Source organism: Channa argus, chromosome 11 (genome assembly GCF_033026475.1).
Source record: "Channa argus isolate prfri chromosome 11, Channa argus male v1.0, whole genome shotgun sequence".
NCBI classification, from domain to species: Eukaryota; Metazoa; Chordata; class Actinopteri; order Anabantiformes; family Channidae; genus Channa; species Channa argus.
In genome coordinates, this window is record NC_090207.1 from 17,218,206 (window position 1) to 17,232,657 (window position 14,452).

The following is a 14,452-nucleotide window of genomic DNA, read 5'->3' on the forward strand; positions in this document are numbered from 1 at the left end:
GAAGTAAACTTTATAAACTACTATGACCATTTAAAAAAATCACGTTAAAGTTGAAATCTAAAGTATGCAGAACCGGTGTCTCAATGTGGAGAAAGTTGAAGAGATTCTAATAATTGTCCAATCAGCAAACCTGTTACTATTGCTGCAGGTAGACTAAAACCACAAACTAATTTTACTATTTAACTTTACTTCATTTAAAGTCAGTCCTATTAAAAAATAATAATAATTGAAACCGAAGACTTTACCGAACACAGTGATATATTTTATGTCAAGATACTCAATAAAATGAAGGGCAGCAATTTTAAAACAGCCCCCGTTTGTGATTTGATGAGAATTTCTGGACCTCGTTATAATGGGGTCCATGGCATTTCAGACAGCACTCTCTCCGCTTCTGGCCAAATACTGAAAGAACTGTAAGTCATCTCCCTATAAGAGGTACATTTCCTCTAAGAACACAAAAATATGTACGTTTCAATATATAATTTCTCGAAGAAAGATGAACGTTGATTGAAGAAAATAAGAAAAATAAGAAAAAAGCTGTAATGAATTCTGCAATAGACTAATTGAGAAATTAAAAATTCACCAAAAAAGTACCTGAAACTAAATTTTTGATTATTCAAAAACACTAAAAGATATTAAAAAGCGGAATACAAGGCTTAAAGCTCAAAGTCTTGTGATTTGCTGAAGGTTTGAATGGTCTCTTTAAGCTGAAGTATGCCTGACTAGTTAAAGCTGAAAGAGGACAAAGCTGAAGAGGAGCTGAATAGGCTGGCCATTCATTTGAATGAAAACAAATTGACCAAAAATCAATACCATGTTAATATAGGTCCAGCTTAAGGTGTATAGATAGTGTATAATTAGCTATAACTGTTACAGAGCCACTGAGCTATTCATTAGTTACTATGTCTATGGTCAATGATGTCACAATAAAAATCTTTAATCACTTTGTCCAACTCAACATACATCTTAACATTTGCCATCAGCATATTGTACAAGTTACACGGAACCATAAAGCCACCTGTCAATAGCTTCCTCATTGGCTAACACATCTTTTTGCCAGTCTACATGCCACCTGAGATTAGCAATGACCAGACTGTAGTTTCTCCCAAGACTCTCACGCCAAGAACCAAATGCTTTTTTATTATAGAGGTGAACGACTTTAGAGACTTTTGGATAGTCTACAATACTACGCAATAACTTGTCCAGCTGTGCCTGCACATTTGGGAATTTCACAACCACATTGTGAAGTTCTTCCTTGTCCAGTGTAACGTCTGAAAAAGAGGACCAGAAAAACAGTTTTATGGAGGCTTTGGTGCTAGCATATCAGGAGTGCACTGGAGTACAATTTCAAAAGCAAGAAACTCACCAAAAAGTTGTGGGGAGACACTAAGGCCATCTGCATACGCAATGTATTTCCACTGGCCACTTCTGAGCATGTATGTAGAAGCATTAACATTACAACCATGATATTCACTCAGTACCCAGTCTGGATGTTGCTTTTTGGAAAAAGGACCGGACTTGGAAAGCAGAGGAAGCAGCGAATGGCCACTGAGATTTAATACTGCGGAAATTCCTGCAAGGTCTGAAAACAAAAGTGTATTATGTGAAATTAAAATATTACTATTAAAATGGACTATTGGTGAAGTTCAACATCATCACACTTATATTTAAGCCTTAAAAGATATTTTAAAAAATGTCTGCTCTGTGAAAAGACATTTGGATCTTTTGTTTTCTCTCACTTCCTTACCCAGCACCGTGGGATAGATGTCAACCAAAGACACAAGCTGATTGACCTGCCGGCCAGACATCAGCCCAGGCCCCATGATTAGCAGGGGGACATGTGAACTGCCTTCAAACATTGACATCTTATAGAACTGCCGGTGCTCCATGGCTAGCTCTCCATGGTCAGCCGTAAAGATCACAACAGTGTTGTTAAGCAGACCAGTCTCTCTCAGAGCTGAGATCACCTGGCCTGGTGAGACAGAGGTTGTGGTAGACACAGAGTAAGATAAGAGCTGCTTGTGGATTTTATATGAGCAGGAAAGAGGACAAGAAGAACAGAAAAATGATTATTGGTAAACAAGACCTTACTTCAGAAAACACTTTTCAGTAATACCAGAGACAGAAAATGCTTAGGCCTTAAATTAGCATTTCATGTTTTACTATCACAAGTATCTTTGAGGTGAAAAGTAAATGAAGAAGAAACTTTTATTATGAATACATGATGTGGAGCATTTAAAAGAGTGCTACGGATATATGCTGTATATACATCTTTTTTTTTTTACCTTTGTAAAGATTCACTGAGAAAAGTTTAACTAAAAGTCACCAAATGCTCTAACAGGCTGCACTGAATCAACAGTATTATAACACCTAAAATCTAGCTATTGTTCTTGCTAAGGCTTGCTACGAGGTGCCATGTTTTATAGAGAAGGTGGCACACTGGCTGTGCACATTCATAGTAAGTCCCTCTTTAGAACCACTGTAATTTTATTTTGGTCCATTTAGCATTAAAGATGAAAGAATACTGACTACTAAATACTTCTTTTTTTTCTCCTTGCAGTTACGGTCTAATTTGTTCATTTTCTTTCATTAGTTATCTTGGCAACAGAGTTTGGTTTGAATTCAGGCTATATGTCTGAGATTAAAAGACCAGAGTTCAGCTTAAAATTGGTTATCTAATGCATCAAGGAAAAAACAACTACTAGTGAATTACTAACCCAGCATGGCATCTGCTTCAGCACACATGGCATAATAGAAGGTCCGGATGCTTTTGATTTCATCGTCAGTGAAAACACCACTACAGTTTTTGGTGTAGGTAGAGTAGTAGTCAACAGGGTGCATGTTAGCCATGGGCAGCCATTTAGGAACAGATATGAGTTCAGAAGAGACCTGTGTGTGTAAACAACGAATAGGGTTATTGCAATGTTTTCTGTTGAGACATTTAACATAACTCTGCAACAACATTCAAAAATCAGTGATACTACATTGAAAAACATGCCTTCTTCAGCCAGTATGGTGAGGTTAGGAAAGTTGATCCTCCTGCAGTAGGGCCCAGGGATTCCGTTTTATATGGGTGAGGTAAATTAAGGCCAAGATAAAGGGCAAAGGGCTGGTGTGAGGATGCAGCTCTCTGGTGAATCCACTGTTTAGCCATGTCTGTGTTTTCCCAGTCTTTTTCCATGATTCTTACAGTTGACATGTTGCCAACAATTTGCATAACTGGTCGGCCTTCTTGGCGCAGAAGGAACTGAACATCTCGTGTCCAGGCCTCAACTCGATTACTACAGTAGTGATATAAAAACACATAAAAACCAACAAGATGCAGCCAGACATACAAAAACCGAGAAGTGGACAGAAAAGGGTGAGGGCAAACATACAATTGGATGATTCACACTGTTCTGGAAAAGACCTGATAAAATATATAGTCTGTTATCTGTTATCTGAGCTAGGGTACAGGCTTTACAAGTTATTCTCCACATCCCACACAGTCTCTGCCTACCTGACAGAGTGACTCCCTGAGTTGTAGTCCAGCTTTCCCATCATCTTGGTAAGATATCCATTAGCTTCCAGCACATCCATCCATGTGGTTACATTACCATCAAGGCACTTGTAATTGTTCCATGATTGAGTGAGGTGAACAAACTGACCGCTCCACATTGCTGTGAACACAGACTTATCTGTTAAAATGCATTTATTAATTCGCCTTTATGGCCACCTTAAGTACAACTTCTTTACTAATTATACTTTAATGGAAAATCCCTAATGCATTTTGGTGAGAAACTGTCACTCACTTACCAGCCCTTGAAGGGCAGCAGATGGGTGAATTGGTGTAGGCATTGATGAAGGTGGAGCCAAGCTCCCTGAGATAGTTTATAAATGGCAGCTGCACAACTTTGCTGCCAGGATCAAAGGTCAGTCGCCCATCCTTCAGAAATAAAAAAGTAACATTAAAACAAACATTAAGCCACTAAGATGTGTAGTCAAGCAAAAAACATAAAGCAGTATAGTGTTTAATCTTGAGCCATGTCTCTCGTTTTATTCTGCTACAGGCGACTGTTATTCAAGGTATTAACTGTAATAAAGCCTCTGTGCCTACTTACAAATGCATCGCTCATCACCATTACAATGTTGGGTCCGGTCCCATTTTGGCACAACGTTTTACCATAAAAATGAAATATGAAAATCAAAACCACCGCAAATGTATCCATGGTAACTTTTAATTTTTGTGGGAAGTAATGAGATTTATCAGAGTACCCACGTTCAAAACTATTCCTCTGCCTGCAAACTCCGGTTACTTTGCAGTCTGAGGGAGTTGATGTTTGCATCCCGGTGTGGGCTTTCAAAATAAGAGTTTGGTTTTTGCTTTTGTATGAAGCTAAAATTAACGTACTTTTTACCTGGAAAACCAACTTCATTCATTAGCATAAATACATAACACCCATAACCACTGTCAGCCACCATACTTAACAATAAACAGAGAGGTCTTAATAGGGAAATACGTTGCTGAATATAAATGAATCCAGTTATCTAACGTGTAATGAGAAAGGAAAAACTCGAGAGGTCAGCATTAATCTTTTAAACAAAAACACACTGCTTCCGCACACCTTGGCTTGGCTCCTGCGATTAAAACTGTAGCCTATTGTTGCATTTTATAGTATAAAACATTTTAAAAAATATGTACGTATTTGTAAACCTTATTGTGAACCATGTGTGAATATGATTGACACATAATTCACAATACTTGGCAAGAAATTGTCTTAATGATGAAATTTTAATCAGATATCATTTGTGACCTGATGTTTGATGCGGACCTTGCAGCTACGGACCTACATATGCAAATACGTCTGCTGTATGGCAGGATATTAGTTTAGAAATGTATGTGTTTGCCATTCATCAATTGTTTGCTGAAAGAAAACCACTAGCACTGATGAAGGCACTCAACAGGTGATACGGCAGCTCGGTCAGAAGCCTTGATAACCACCAGGTGGCGTTTTTAGTTTAGGGGTCGTGTTTTTTGCAACCAGCACATTGAGAAATCCCAAACCTCAACATGTACATGGATGCTTTTAATCTCAACCCAACAATAAATATATACAGTAAAGTAGTATATAGGAGGCCTTTCTAAAAACCTGCTCATTGTCTTACCGTTAACTACGGGCTTATATAACCTCCACCAATGCAGTCATTTGTGCTGCAGCCATTGTACAAGAGAAAGCTCTTATTTTCGGTTTGCATAGAGATGTAGAGGTTTGAGTTTCGATACATGTGTGAGTACTTGTGTGAAATATAGCTCATATGAATGTCTGTCTTGAAGCCTTATAAAACGGTGATGCAATCATTTGTTACTGTTTAGCCTCATGGTTTTATTTTAAAGAACTGACGCGTGTATTTATTTATATAATGCTTTCGTATTTGTACTAATATCGGCAATAAAATGTAATGAGTTGGGCTGCTACGTCTGGTTACATGTATTCACGGGTTTCACCCGTGAAAGTATCCCTACGGGTGAACATTTCTTTGTGCCGTTTTTCAGCTGTTTGACCCAACTTGTCATCTGGCTCTGTGCCACACGGTTCTGCCTCGTTCCAGAAGGCGGAAGGAGGGGGCAGCGAAGCCCTGCGCATGCGCTCAAGGTTGTTTTTCGCACAGCCCTTGGCTTAAAGTGAGCTGAGCTACGGGGGTTTCCTTGTCTTTGACTGGAGACCATCAAGCAGAGAGGCGGATGATAACAGCATCCACTGCTGTTATTCAGCCTTCACACATCTCAATGAACCGCTCGCAAAGAAGCCACTGATCGTGCCTACTGCTTTTTGCAGGGCAGAGATACTGATCAGTGTCTAAAAACTGCATCCCCTTTTCATATGAGATTATTTTTTTCATAGATTTTTTATTTTAAGGTCTCCGTAGCCTGCATCTTTCCACCATGGTGCTAGGAAAGGTAAAGAGCTTCGTAGTAAGCTTTGACTGTCTCAATGACAGCAATGTTCCCGTTTTCTCCAGCGGGGACTGCGTCTCAGGGAGGGTGGTCATTGAAGTCACCGGAGAAATCCGGGTGAAATCTCTCAAGATCCACGCAAAAGGATTTGCAAAAGTTCGTTGGACTGAGTCGAGAAATGCTGGATCCAACACTGCCTACACGCAAAACTACACAGAAGAAGTGGAATACCTAAATCACAAAGACATTTTAATTGGACACGAGAGAGGTAAGAGTGCGTGATTTTATCTTTAAGCACAAGTTTTGGAAGAAACTGTTGAGATGCTCTTTGTGCTGAGTGAGGACCAGGTTGCCTGGAGGATGCTGTTGTTCTGGAAGCCTGAAACTGTGATGTTAACATGAAAGACACTTTGAGAATTTGTTGGAGATGTTCTTACTGGAGCCCTATTAAGGTGGTTTATATGTGATTAGTGACACCGGCTCGGTAGGCTACATCACCATCGTCACTTGTTTGTGTCAAGTTGACATAATGAATGACAGCAGCTCAGGGGTCTGTATTTTTTACTGTATTTCAAGTGGGAAAACAGAAAATACAGTCGTTTTAGACACACCGGGCGATAGAGTTACAACTTACAATGCAGTTTGGTAACAAAATTCAATTCAGATCAAAATTATATAGGGTGTTTCTTGGTAGCTTTTCTTAAGTTTCCACCCATTGTTCAAAGCGGTTCAATCCTGTTCAGAAACTGGACTGGGAGGAGGCGGGGAAAAGCACAGACCCCGCCATTCTAGGTTTCTCATTGGCTGAGGTGCTTACGCGTGGCCGATGACGCCAGGTACTTTCGGAAGGTGACAGCAGGTCCAGCAACTTTTTCATTAATAAGAAAACAAGGGGGAAATGATGAGATCCCTTAGATACCTGTAGTTTATCCTTTTTTTTGTACATGTATAAAAACAAATAGCTTACCTGATTCTTCTGCTGAATATAAATTCCCTACCCTGTATATACATACAGTGTTACATTGTTCTTCATTGTCAGCAGCATTGCGCCTGAAATGCGTTTCTGCAATGCCTAAAGATGGCGCTTTGTCTATGATAGTAAGAGCCCATTTAAAGTGTATTTGAATAGTTAATTTATGCCTTTTTTATGGTTTACATTAAGTTTGGGGTGGTTTCCTGGGCCTGTGAGAAATACTTTTTGGTCCAGTCTGCAGCCGCACATAGTATCAGAAGCGGCAGACCTGCTGTAAAGCGGCTGACTTCCTCTCTGCTGGGGGGTGTTTTGGACAGTATCTGCCAGACTGTGGTTTAAGTTGTGGAAATGCACTGTCGCAAACAAAATGCCAACCAAAAGGTAAATTTTCTGTCAGGATACAATGGGTAAAAACAACAGAAAAGTGCAGTAGTTGTCGCTCGTAGTAGTACGTGCAGCGTCGCACATTGAATGCGTAATGAGAGCGGAGCGGCTGTAGGAAGCTGTTCACACCGGTTCAGGCCGGTCTCCTCCTGCTGGATGCCGTTTGACTGACAGCTCCGCACTTGTTTACCACATGGTTGCTGCAAGGGGGGGGGGGGAGTAGGAGGAGGAGTGGTGGTGGTAGTGCTGCTGCTGAGCTGGCAGAAGCACACCCGGCCTGTCCGCCCAGCTTTTCAAAACGCACTCGTTATGTCATAAATGAAACAAATAGTTTTATTCCCGTATATTTTTTACAGGCAGTTTCGCTATGTGCAAGTATCACCCCTCTGACAATCAGGGCAATATCTTATTCTTATTCCATAGGAAAATGGAAATCAGTGGTCCTTGTTAGTGAGACGGGATTATATTAGATTTTGCCTTATTTTTTTCTTCATCTTCTTTCTTCTGGCAACTGCCACATGTCTGTTGTATCCGCCACACTGGGCTCTCTGGCATACTGTTCTTTGTTCCTACAAAAGCACAATTTTGCACTCTCAGTTTCTGACACTTCATTTCAAACAGTCAACTTCTTCAGTGTGCTCTAAATATTGATCTGCTTCTTATCTCTAAATACTTTAATTCCTTACAGACAGATATAATAGTAAAATCCCTTCATTCTCTTTTGTCTTCCCCCACCCTGTGTTTTTGGTATGACTTTCAGATGCCTTCGTAGAGCATTTTACACAGGTATGGTATACATGTGTTTGGAATATTGTCCTCCTTGTTTTTCAGATGATGATAACTCTGAGGAAGGACTCACTACTATCCATTCAGGAAGACACGAGTATGCATTCAGCTTCGAGCTTCCCCAAACGTAAGTGTCTTAATATTACACTGGAGTCAGAAATTAAATGTGTTTTGTGACATTTTACAGTTAACGAAACCCTTTCTCTTTCTTTTCCTCATATCTGCTTCCTTGTAGACCTCTGGCTACCTCTTTTGAAGGGAAGCATGGTAGTGTGCGCTATTGGGTGAAGGCAGAACTCCACAGGCCGTGGCTCTTGCCCATGAAGACCAAGAAGGAATTTACAGTCTTTGAGCACATTGATATCAACACTCCATTATTGCTGGTAAGCTTTTTTTTTCAATGTGCTTTTCAGCTGGCTGAGGCATTGTATAAAGAGAACACTAGTTTAGTGTGACTCACTCAACACCTAATTATGGGGTAACTTTGGAAAGAATTTTCATTTTTACCTCTGGCTGATTTTTTCCATATGTCAAACCCATAAGTAAGCACTTTCAACTTGTTGAAGTGAAGCGTTTATTTAGAGACATCCCCAAAGGATGGAAAGATTAGAACAGCCTTTACCAGTTTATTTAATAACAATTCTTATTCCGGAAGTATTTTAACTAATTCATCTGTGTTTTCTGTTGTCAGTCACCCCAGGCCGGCACAAAAGACAAGACGTTATGTTGTTGGTTCTGCACCTCAGGTCCTATTTCCCTAAGTGCCAAAATTGAAAGGAAGGGATACACCCCAGGTAAGAATAGTTAATGATCAATAATGCAACTAATAAAGGTGCTAGACAGTTATCTCTTAACTAGATAGGTTGATGATAGTGACTCATTCTGCAGTATATTGTACTGATCAGTAATTACACACTGGACAAAAAAAATGACAACTGCTTATAGAATCTTGGAGAATACTAACTTGTCCTCTACCATCTCTAACTCTGTAGGAGAATCGATCCAGATCTTTGCAGAGATTGAGAACTGCTCATCCCGTATGGTGGTGCCTAAGGCAGCCATCTACCAGACCCAGACCTTCTATGCTAAAGGGAAGATGAAGGAGGTTAAGCAGCTGGTGGCTAATCTGCGAGGAGAGTCTTTGTCCTCGGGCAAGACTGAGACCTGGAGCGGCAAGATGCTGAAAATCCCACCTGTATCCCCCTCCATCCTGGACTGCAGCATCATTAGAGTGGAGTACTCATTAATGGTGAATACACTCCTGTATTTGGGATAATTTCAGGCTCTTCACCTTGGGTATAAGTGTCCTTTTTGAATTTCTCCCTAAATTACTGACACAGATGGTTCCAGATAGGTTTCAGGCTTAATTATTATTCTTGTGTTCTTTTATTATCACCATTACTCAGCTTTATTATCAGTATTGAGTCAATATTTCCTAGTAAGTCAATATCCCTCCTGGTACAGGACCTAGTTGACTCAGCTAGCATTGCCAAATCTTGGCTTTGGATTGTACCAGGTGTTACCACCACATGCTGCTAAGAGCATTAACCCAGAATATCCGTGGCAACACCTGCCTTAAAGGTACCATAGAGGTAGCAGATGAGAGCACTGTACCTTGCATCATTATCAAACCTCACCACACTGACCCACATACTGTTGGTCATGATTTCCTTGTATACAGGGTTAATAAGTAATTTGGTTTTATGCTGACTACTCCCTAACCTATTATTTTCTACATTGCAATAAATGTATAATTTAGATTCACTTGCATATTTTAACATGGTTTCCTCCTGCCTGTGCTCAGGTATACGTGGACATACCTGGAGCGATTAACCTGTCTCTTAACCTGCCCCTGGTTATCGGAACCATCCCTCTCCACCCCTTTGGTTCCCGTACCTCTAGCGTCAGCAGCCAGTGCAGCATGAGCTGGCTGGGAATGGGTCTGGCTGAGAGACCTGAAGGTATGCTGGATCTCATGGCCATGACTCTGCTTTAAAATGTAAGTAATATTCTAAGAACGCTGACATGCTTGTTGTTTCTGTGCAGCTCCACCAAGCTATGCAGAAATTGTGACAGAAGAGCAAAGGCCAATTAGTCTGGATGTTCCAGCAGCTCGAGAGGAGCTGGATGGACCTCTCTTTGCCTATATTCATGAGTTTCGCTTCCAGCCCCCTCCTCTGTACTCTGAGGTAAGGACCAACTACAGCAAAGCATTTGTCCTTTTATTTATTTTTTTATTACAGAGTCTTTTAAATGAGCAATTTGTTCCATAAATAAAACCCTCTCTCGGTTTCTTTCTCTATTCCAGATTGATCCAAACCCAGATCATGCCAGCCGTACAGAGGAGCGCAGGCTCGATGCCTGCCCCTCACGCTGAAGGTATCCCTGAAATTCCCCTGTTTGGTTTGGGGAACTTAAAGGAACCTGCTTGCGAGGCTCAGCTTTGCTGGTTTTTCTCTTGGTGACATTTTGGGGGGAAACAAATTAAATATCCAACCAACCAACCAAGACATGGACAAACACCCACAGTTTAGCTGAGTTGGAACAATTTGTTTCTGCCTTCTCTCATTGAGAAAAACCGAAGTCTCTTTTTGGGGTGTCAGTTTCTTACTGTGTCAGTTTGGGATATATACAGCTGAACATAAATTCAGTATGAATTAAAAAAGGAAAAAAAAACTAGCAACAGCCCTGGTGATAGTATTGACACTGACAAGGATGAATCACCAAGGCTTGGCCTGCCGAGCTTGTCTTTCACCCTCGATTCTTCTCTAATGGCACATAAGGACATGGCCCCTTACGCAAAGGGCAGGACTAATCACATGTCCAAACTTCAGCAGAATCACCCAAAAAATCGAGATGAAGAGAAAAGAAAGCTTTCAGTGGCAGAAGTCACTATGAGAGTAAAGAATAGATTCTCCTGCCTAGTTTGGGATTTTGTTTTGCACATTTTATTCTTGAGTTGTGCGGCTCTGTTTGGTTTTGAGAATTGAAAAAGAAAATCACTAATAGTTTGGTTTCAGCCTTGTACTGCAGCAGACTAAAAACAAGACTGCAGGCTTTACATTTAAGACTTTCATCTGCGTAACTGTAAGCAACTCTGAGAACAGGATTTGTTTTTGTTGTTTTGCTAAAAACTGAAAAGGACAAAAACAATGCACTGAATTTGTTTTAAGACTTTCTTTTCTACTTTTCTCAGTGACTTATTGCAAATTGAGTAGACTTTAACTACAACTGCATCACACTATCGCAATCTGGAAGCTGGAAGGATGTTGCCTCCTCAGCTTGGGTCCTAGTGTGGCCTGCTCATTTATTTTAGTTATTTTATTCCATTCTTGTATTTAGCTCCACTCATCAAAAAGAGTTTAGGCCTTTTTGTGTTTAGGTTGCTCTGGATTGATAATAGGAGGGCTGCTGAAATGCATTTGCCATTGAAATTGTGTGTGTGTGTGATATATATACACACACACACACACACACACAAGTTGGTAAATTGTGGAGGGATTACACTCACCCTAATTACCAGCACCCCTTCTATTCTCAATCTCAGGGCAAGCCAGGCTTGCAGAACTGCCCAAAAAGCACTGTCTCAGGTGGTTTTCTCACTTGCCAAATGGTTGTTTAAAAAAAAAGAAAAATATGTTATAGGTTTTCTTTTAAGTTGCACTGTTTTTTAAATAATGAAGTCCTTTGTTTTAAACTACCAAAATCACAGAATAGAATAAAAGTGAGGCAGTTTTCTGCAATGAATCACATTCCCTTTTTGTCCTGCTACACCTGCCTGGGTTATCCAACCAAATAAGATTTTACCAGACCAGTGAAGCCAGAATGCTAGCTCAAAAAAAGTAAAAAGAAAAATGACATGTTGCTGACATTGTTAAACTTCTGTTCAGACTGGTCCAAACTAGTAGTATTAGTAGTGATATTAAATAGTAGTAAGAGGTTGATATGAGTAATACATTGGTTTCCTAACTCATTCAACACAAAAGAGCAGCTGCTACAGAGGGTTGACATAATCAGGAATAAAGAAAAATGACACTTTTTTGATTTAAAAAAAAAAAAATTAAAAGCACTGGTGAAGGTCTGGAGAAATACAATATTTGGTACTAACCATGTTTTGCTAGAGTCTTGTGTAGAATGTTAATGTATTATTTAATCATTTTAAGATTAGTGACTTCTTTCAAGTTTACATCTTAAATGTAGCCGACAAACTCGTATGCTTTATGTATGCACTCTTATCAAGATCCAGCTGGTAACTAAATATACAGCTTCTGGTAGTGATCGATGACCTGCAGATTATTGAAGTGATCTTATCATAGTGGCCTTGAAACAGAAGAGACCTAATTATGATTCTTCATCTTTCGGTGTCTATGTAAACTCTTTTTTTTTTTTTTTTTTTTTTTTTTTTTTTCTCCTCTGTTTTTTTTACCTTTCCATGTTGTTTCAAAGGACAAAAAGGGAAGGGGGGAGTCCTTTAGAAGGAACTGTTGTAAGAAACAACATCCTGGACAGGCCTCTCTTCAACCCTCATGAGCCTGGACAGAAGCTCATGAGGGTTGATTACTATTATTTTATTTTTTTCCATGTATTTCTGGGCATTAACATAGTTTGCTTTCTAGTTTAACAAGCAACCTTCCAGAGCCTCCCTGACCTCTCTGATCCCCCCCCCACCCCCCTCACGCCTGAGGGTGGCAGCTGTTGACCAGCACCCTTCCCCCTAGGCAACTTGGGACAGCAGACAAACTCATGTCCTATCTTGTTATATTTGTTTGCAGTTCTCTGTTTGGATTTTATCTTAGGGAAGCAAAATCAACCTACACTGTAATGAATAAGCTTACAAATTTGTTTCAGGTTGCTCATTTCCATAGTCCATTTCCTTGGGCCTCAAAGCAGTCCAGTGTCAAAACTAAGCTAAACTCCTGACCAATAAAGGCCAGGAACTAAAATGTTCAGAGAAAGAGAAAGTGGAAGATGAGATCTGAAACATTTTAGAAACAAAGTGCAATATTACTCACTGAACTATCTTCATTCTCCATTTGTATGTTTTTTTTTTTTTTTTTGTTCTGTATCATGACGATGTATAGATATTCTATGAATATACTGTTCTGAATGATTTAACCTTTTGTCTAGTTCTTCCTTTTGATTTGAATAAACATTTTGTTCAGTTCAATTACAGTGGACTATGGTGTTGAATTTTTGTTCAAGATTAAACACAAGCACATTATACACAATATAAACTTTATTGTAATAATACATGTAAATCAGTAAAGACAACTGTAAATTTACCTTTGTTTTGCCTTATCACCATTAAGTTGGTCAAACTTGGCAGAATTACAAAAAAATATATACCTCTTTAACCGAAAAGAAAATAATGTTAAAATTAATCTGCAAATAATTAATCATTGCTTGCAGCTTTGGGTCATGACAGTTCCTAATTAAAAGCACACAGGTTGCCATACTTCTGGACACACATTGTCCACTAAAGATACAACAGTGCCCCCAGAGGTACACACAGAACTACACACAGTCTTGCTGCAGGTTAGTTGTTACAAAACAGTCTTTGTGTACGTTCAAAGTTGTCTGTTTTATGAGCAAGCAATTTCATCACTGTCTGCCTGGTTTTATAGTTTTGCAAACAGGTATGTATTGAAAAATTATTTCATCAGTTTTGAATTTAAATTTAAATTAGAATATAGGCCTGTATATTCTGTATATTTCAAAATTCAAGATGCAATGAAGACAGAATAATCTCTCAAAACCACGAAAGTCATTGCTATTGCATAACTAAACCACAATGTTTGTGTAGATGGCTAAATGTCGTCTGTAACACAGGAAGCTGCAGTTCCTGTTGTGTAAAGAAAAAAAACCTCTCATGAACTGATGAGACAAATACAAAATGACAGCTCCTGAACTTGACTGGAAATTTATGTAAAGGTTCAGGTTTGAGCCAACATCAGTGATGAGTCAGCAGCCCTGTCAGCTTTGACCAAGCACTTCAGTTTGCCTTTGTCTCCCCCCCTCCGCCCCGTCTGACTTTGTGGGCCAGGTCTTTGTGGGCGTCTGACCTCTACAGATTGGAAAAATGGAGGAGGGGATTATTGAGGGCGTGCATAGATTGGGCCTGCTTGCATGTACAGTATGTGTGTACGGTGGGAGTGTTGATTAGCAAGTGCTGACGCTTCACAGGCCTCAGCTGTTTCCTCTCATCAGCTAATCCCACTACCCAAAAGCCCCTGTGATCCAGAGGTTCTCGGCAGGTTGCCGTGACCAGGCACGTTCAGCACTGATGGGAAGGGTTGTACTGAGGCCCCAATGTGCCTGCCTGCCAGTGCCACATCATCATTGTGACATAATAGAAACACACACACACATGCACT

The 14,452-nt window shown here is 39.9% G+C and overlaps 2 protein-coding genes across 2 annotated transcripts; one reads left to right on the forward strand and one right to left on the reverse strand.

The window, feature by feature from the left end:
* Positions 1-921: 921 nt before the first annotated feature.
* arsk (arylsulfatase family, member K) lies at positions 922-4,316 on the reverse strand. Its single transcript, XM_067520735.1, has 8 exons — positions 4,101-4,316; positions 3,796-3,925; positions 3,500-3,659; positions 2,999-3,281; positions 2,718-2,889; positions 1,748-1,972; positions 1,367-1,582; positions 922-1,271 (listed from the first exon to the last, which is right to left on the reverse strand). Exons 1-8 carry the CDS (start codon positions 4,206-4,208, stop codon positions 997-999), a joined length of 1,569 nt encoding a protein of 522 aa, XP_067376836.1. The 5' UTR covers positions 4,209-4,316; the 3' UTR covers positions 922-996.
* A 1,357-nt stretch (positions 4,317-5,673) lies between these two features.
* arrdc3a (arrestin domain containing 3a) lies at positions 5,674-13,250 on the forward strand. The gene is made up of 8 exons (XM_067520861.1): positions 5,674-6,203; positions 8,124-8,205; positions 8,314-8,461; positions 8,770-8,872; positions 9,071-9,327; positions 9,883-10,039; positions 10,125-10,267; positions 10,387-13,250. Exons 1-8 carry the CDS (start codon positions 5,924-5,926, stop codon positions 10,453-10,455), a joined length of 1,239 nt encoding a protein of 412 aa, XP_067376962.1. The 5' UTR covers positions 5,674-5,923; the 3' UTR covers positions 10,456-13,250.
* The last annotated feature ends 1,202 nt before the right edge of the window (positions 13,251-14,452 follow it).

Excerpts from the sequence above, each read along its gene's own strand:
- arrdc3a (XM_067520861.1), top strand. The coding sequence starts at position 5,924 with ATGGTGCTAGGAAAGGTAAAGAGCTTCGTAGTAAGCTTTGACTGTCTC. Across the intron at positions 8,206-8,313 it reads AGCTTCGAGCTTCCCCAAAC|ACCTCTGGCTACCTCTTTTG; the intron begins GTAAGTGTCTTA and ends GCTTCCTTGTAG. Across the intron at positions 8,873-9,070 it reads AAGGAAGGGATACACCCCAG|GAGAATCGATCCAGATCTTT; the intron begins GTAAGAATAGTT and ends CTAACTCTGTAG.
- arsk (XM_067520735.1), bottom strand. The coding sequence starts at position 4,208 with ATGGATACATTTGCGGTGGTTTTGATTTTCATATTTCATTTTTATGGT. Across the intron at positions 3,660-3,795 it reads CTGCTGCCCTTCAAGGGCTG|CAATGTGGAGCGGTCAGTTT; the intron begins GTAAGTGAGTGA and ends CTGTGTTCACAG. Across the intron at positions 2,890-2,998 it reads CACCATACTGGCTGAAGAAG|GTCTCTTCTGAACTCATATC; the intron begins GCATGTTTTTCA and ends TTACACACACAG.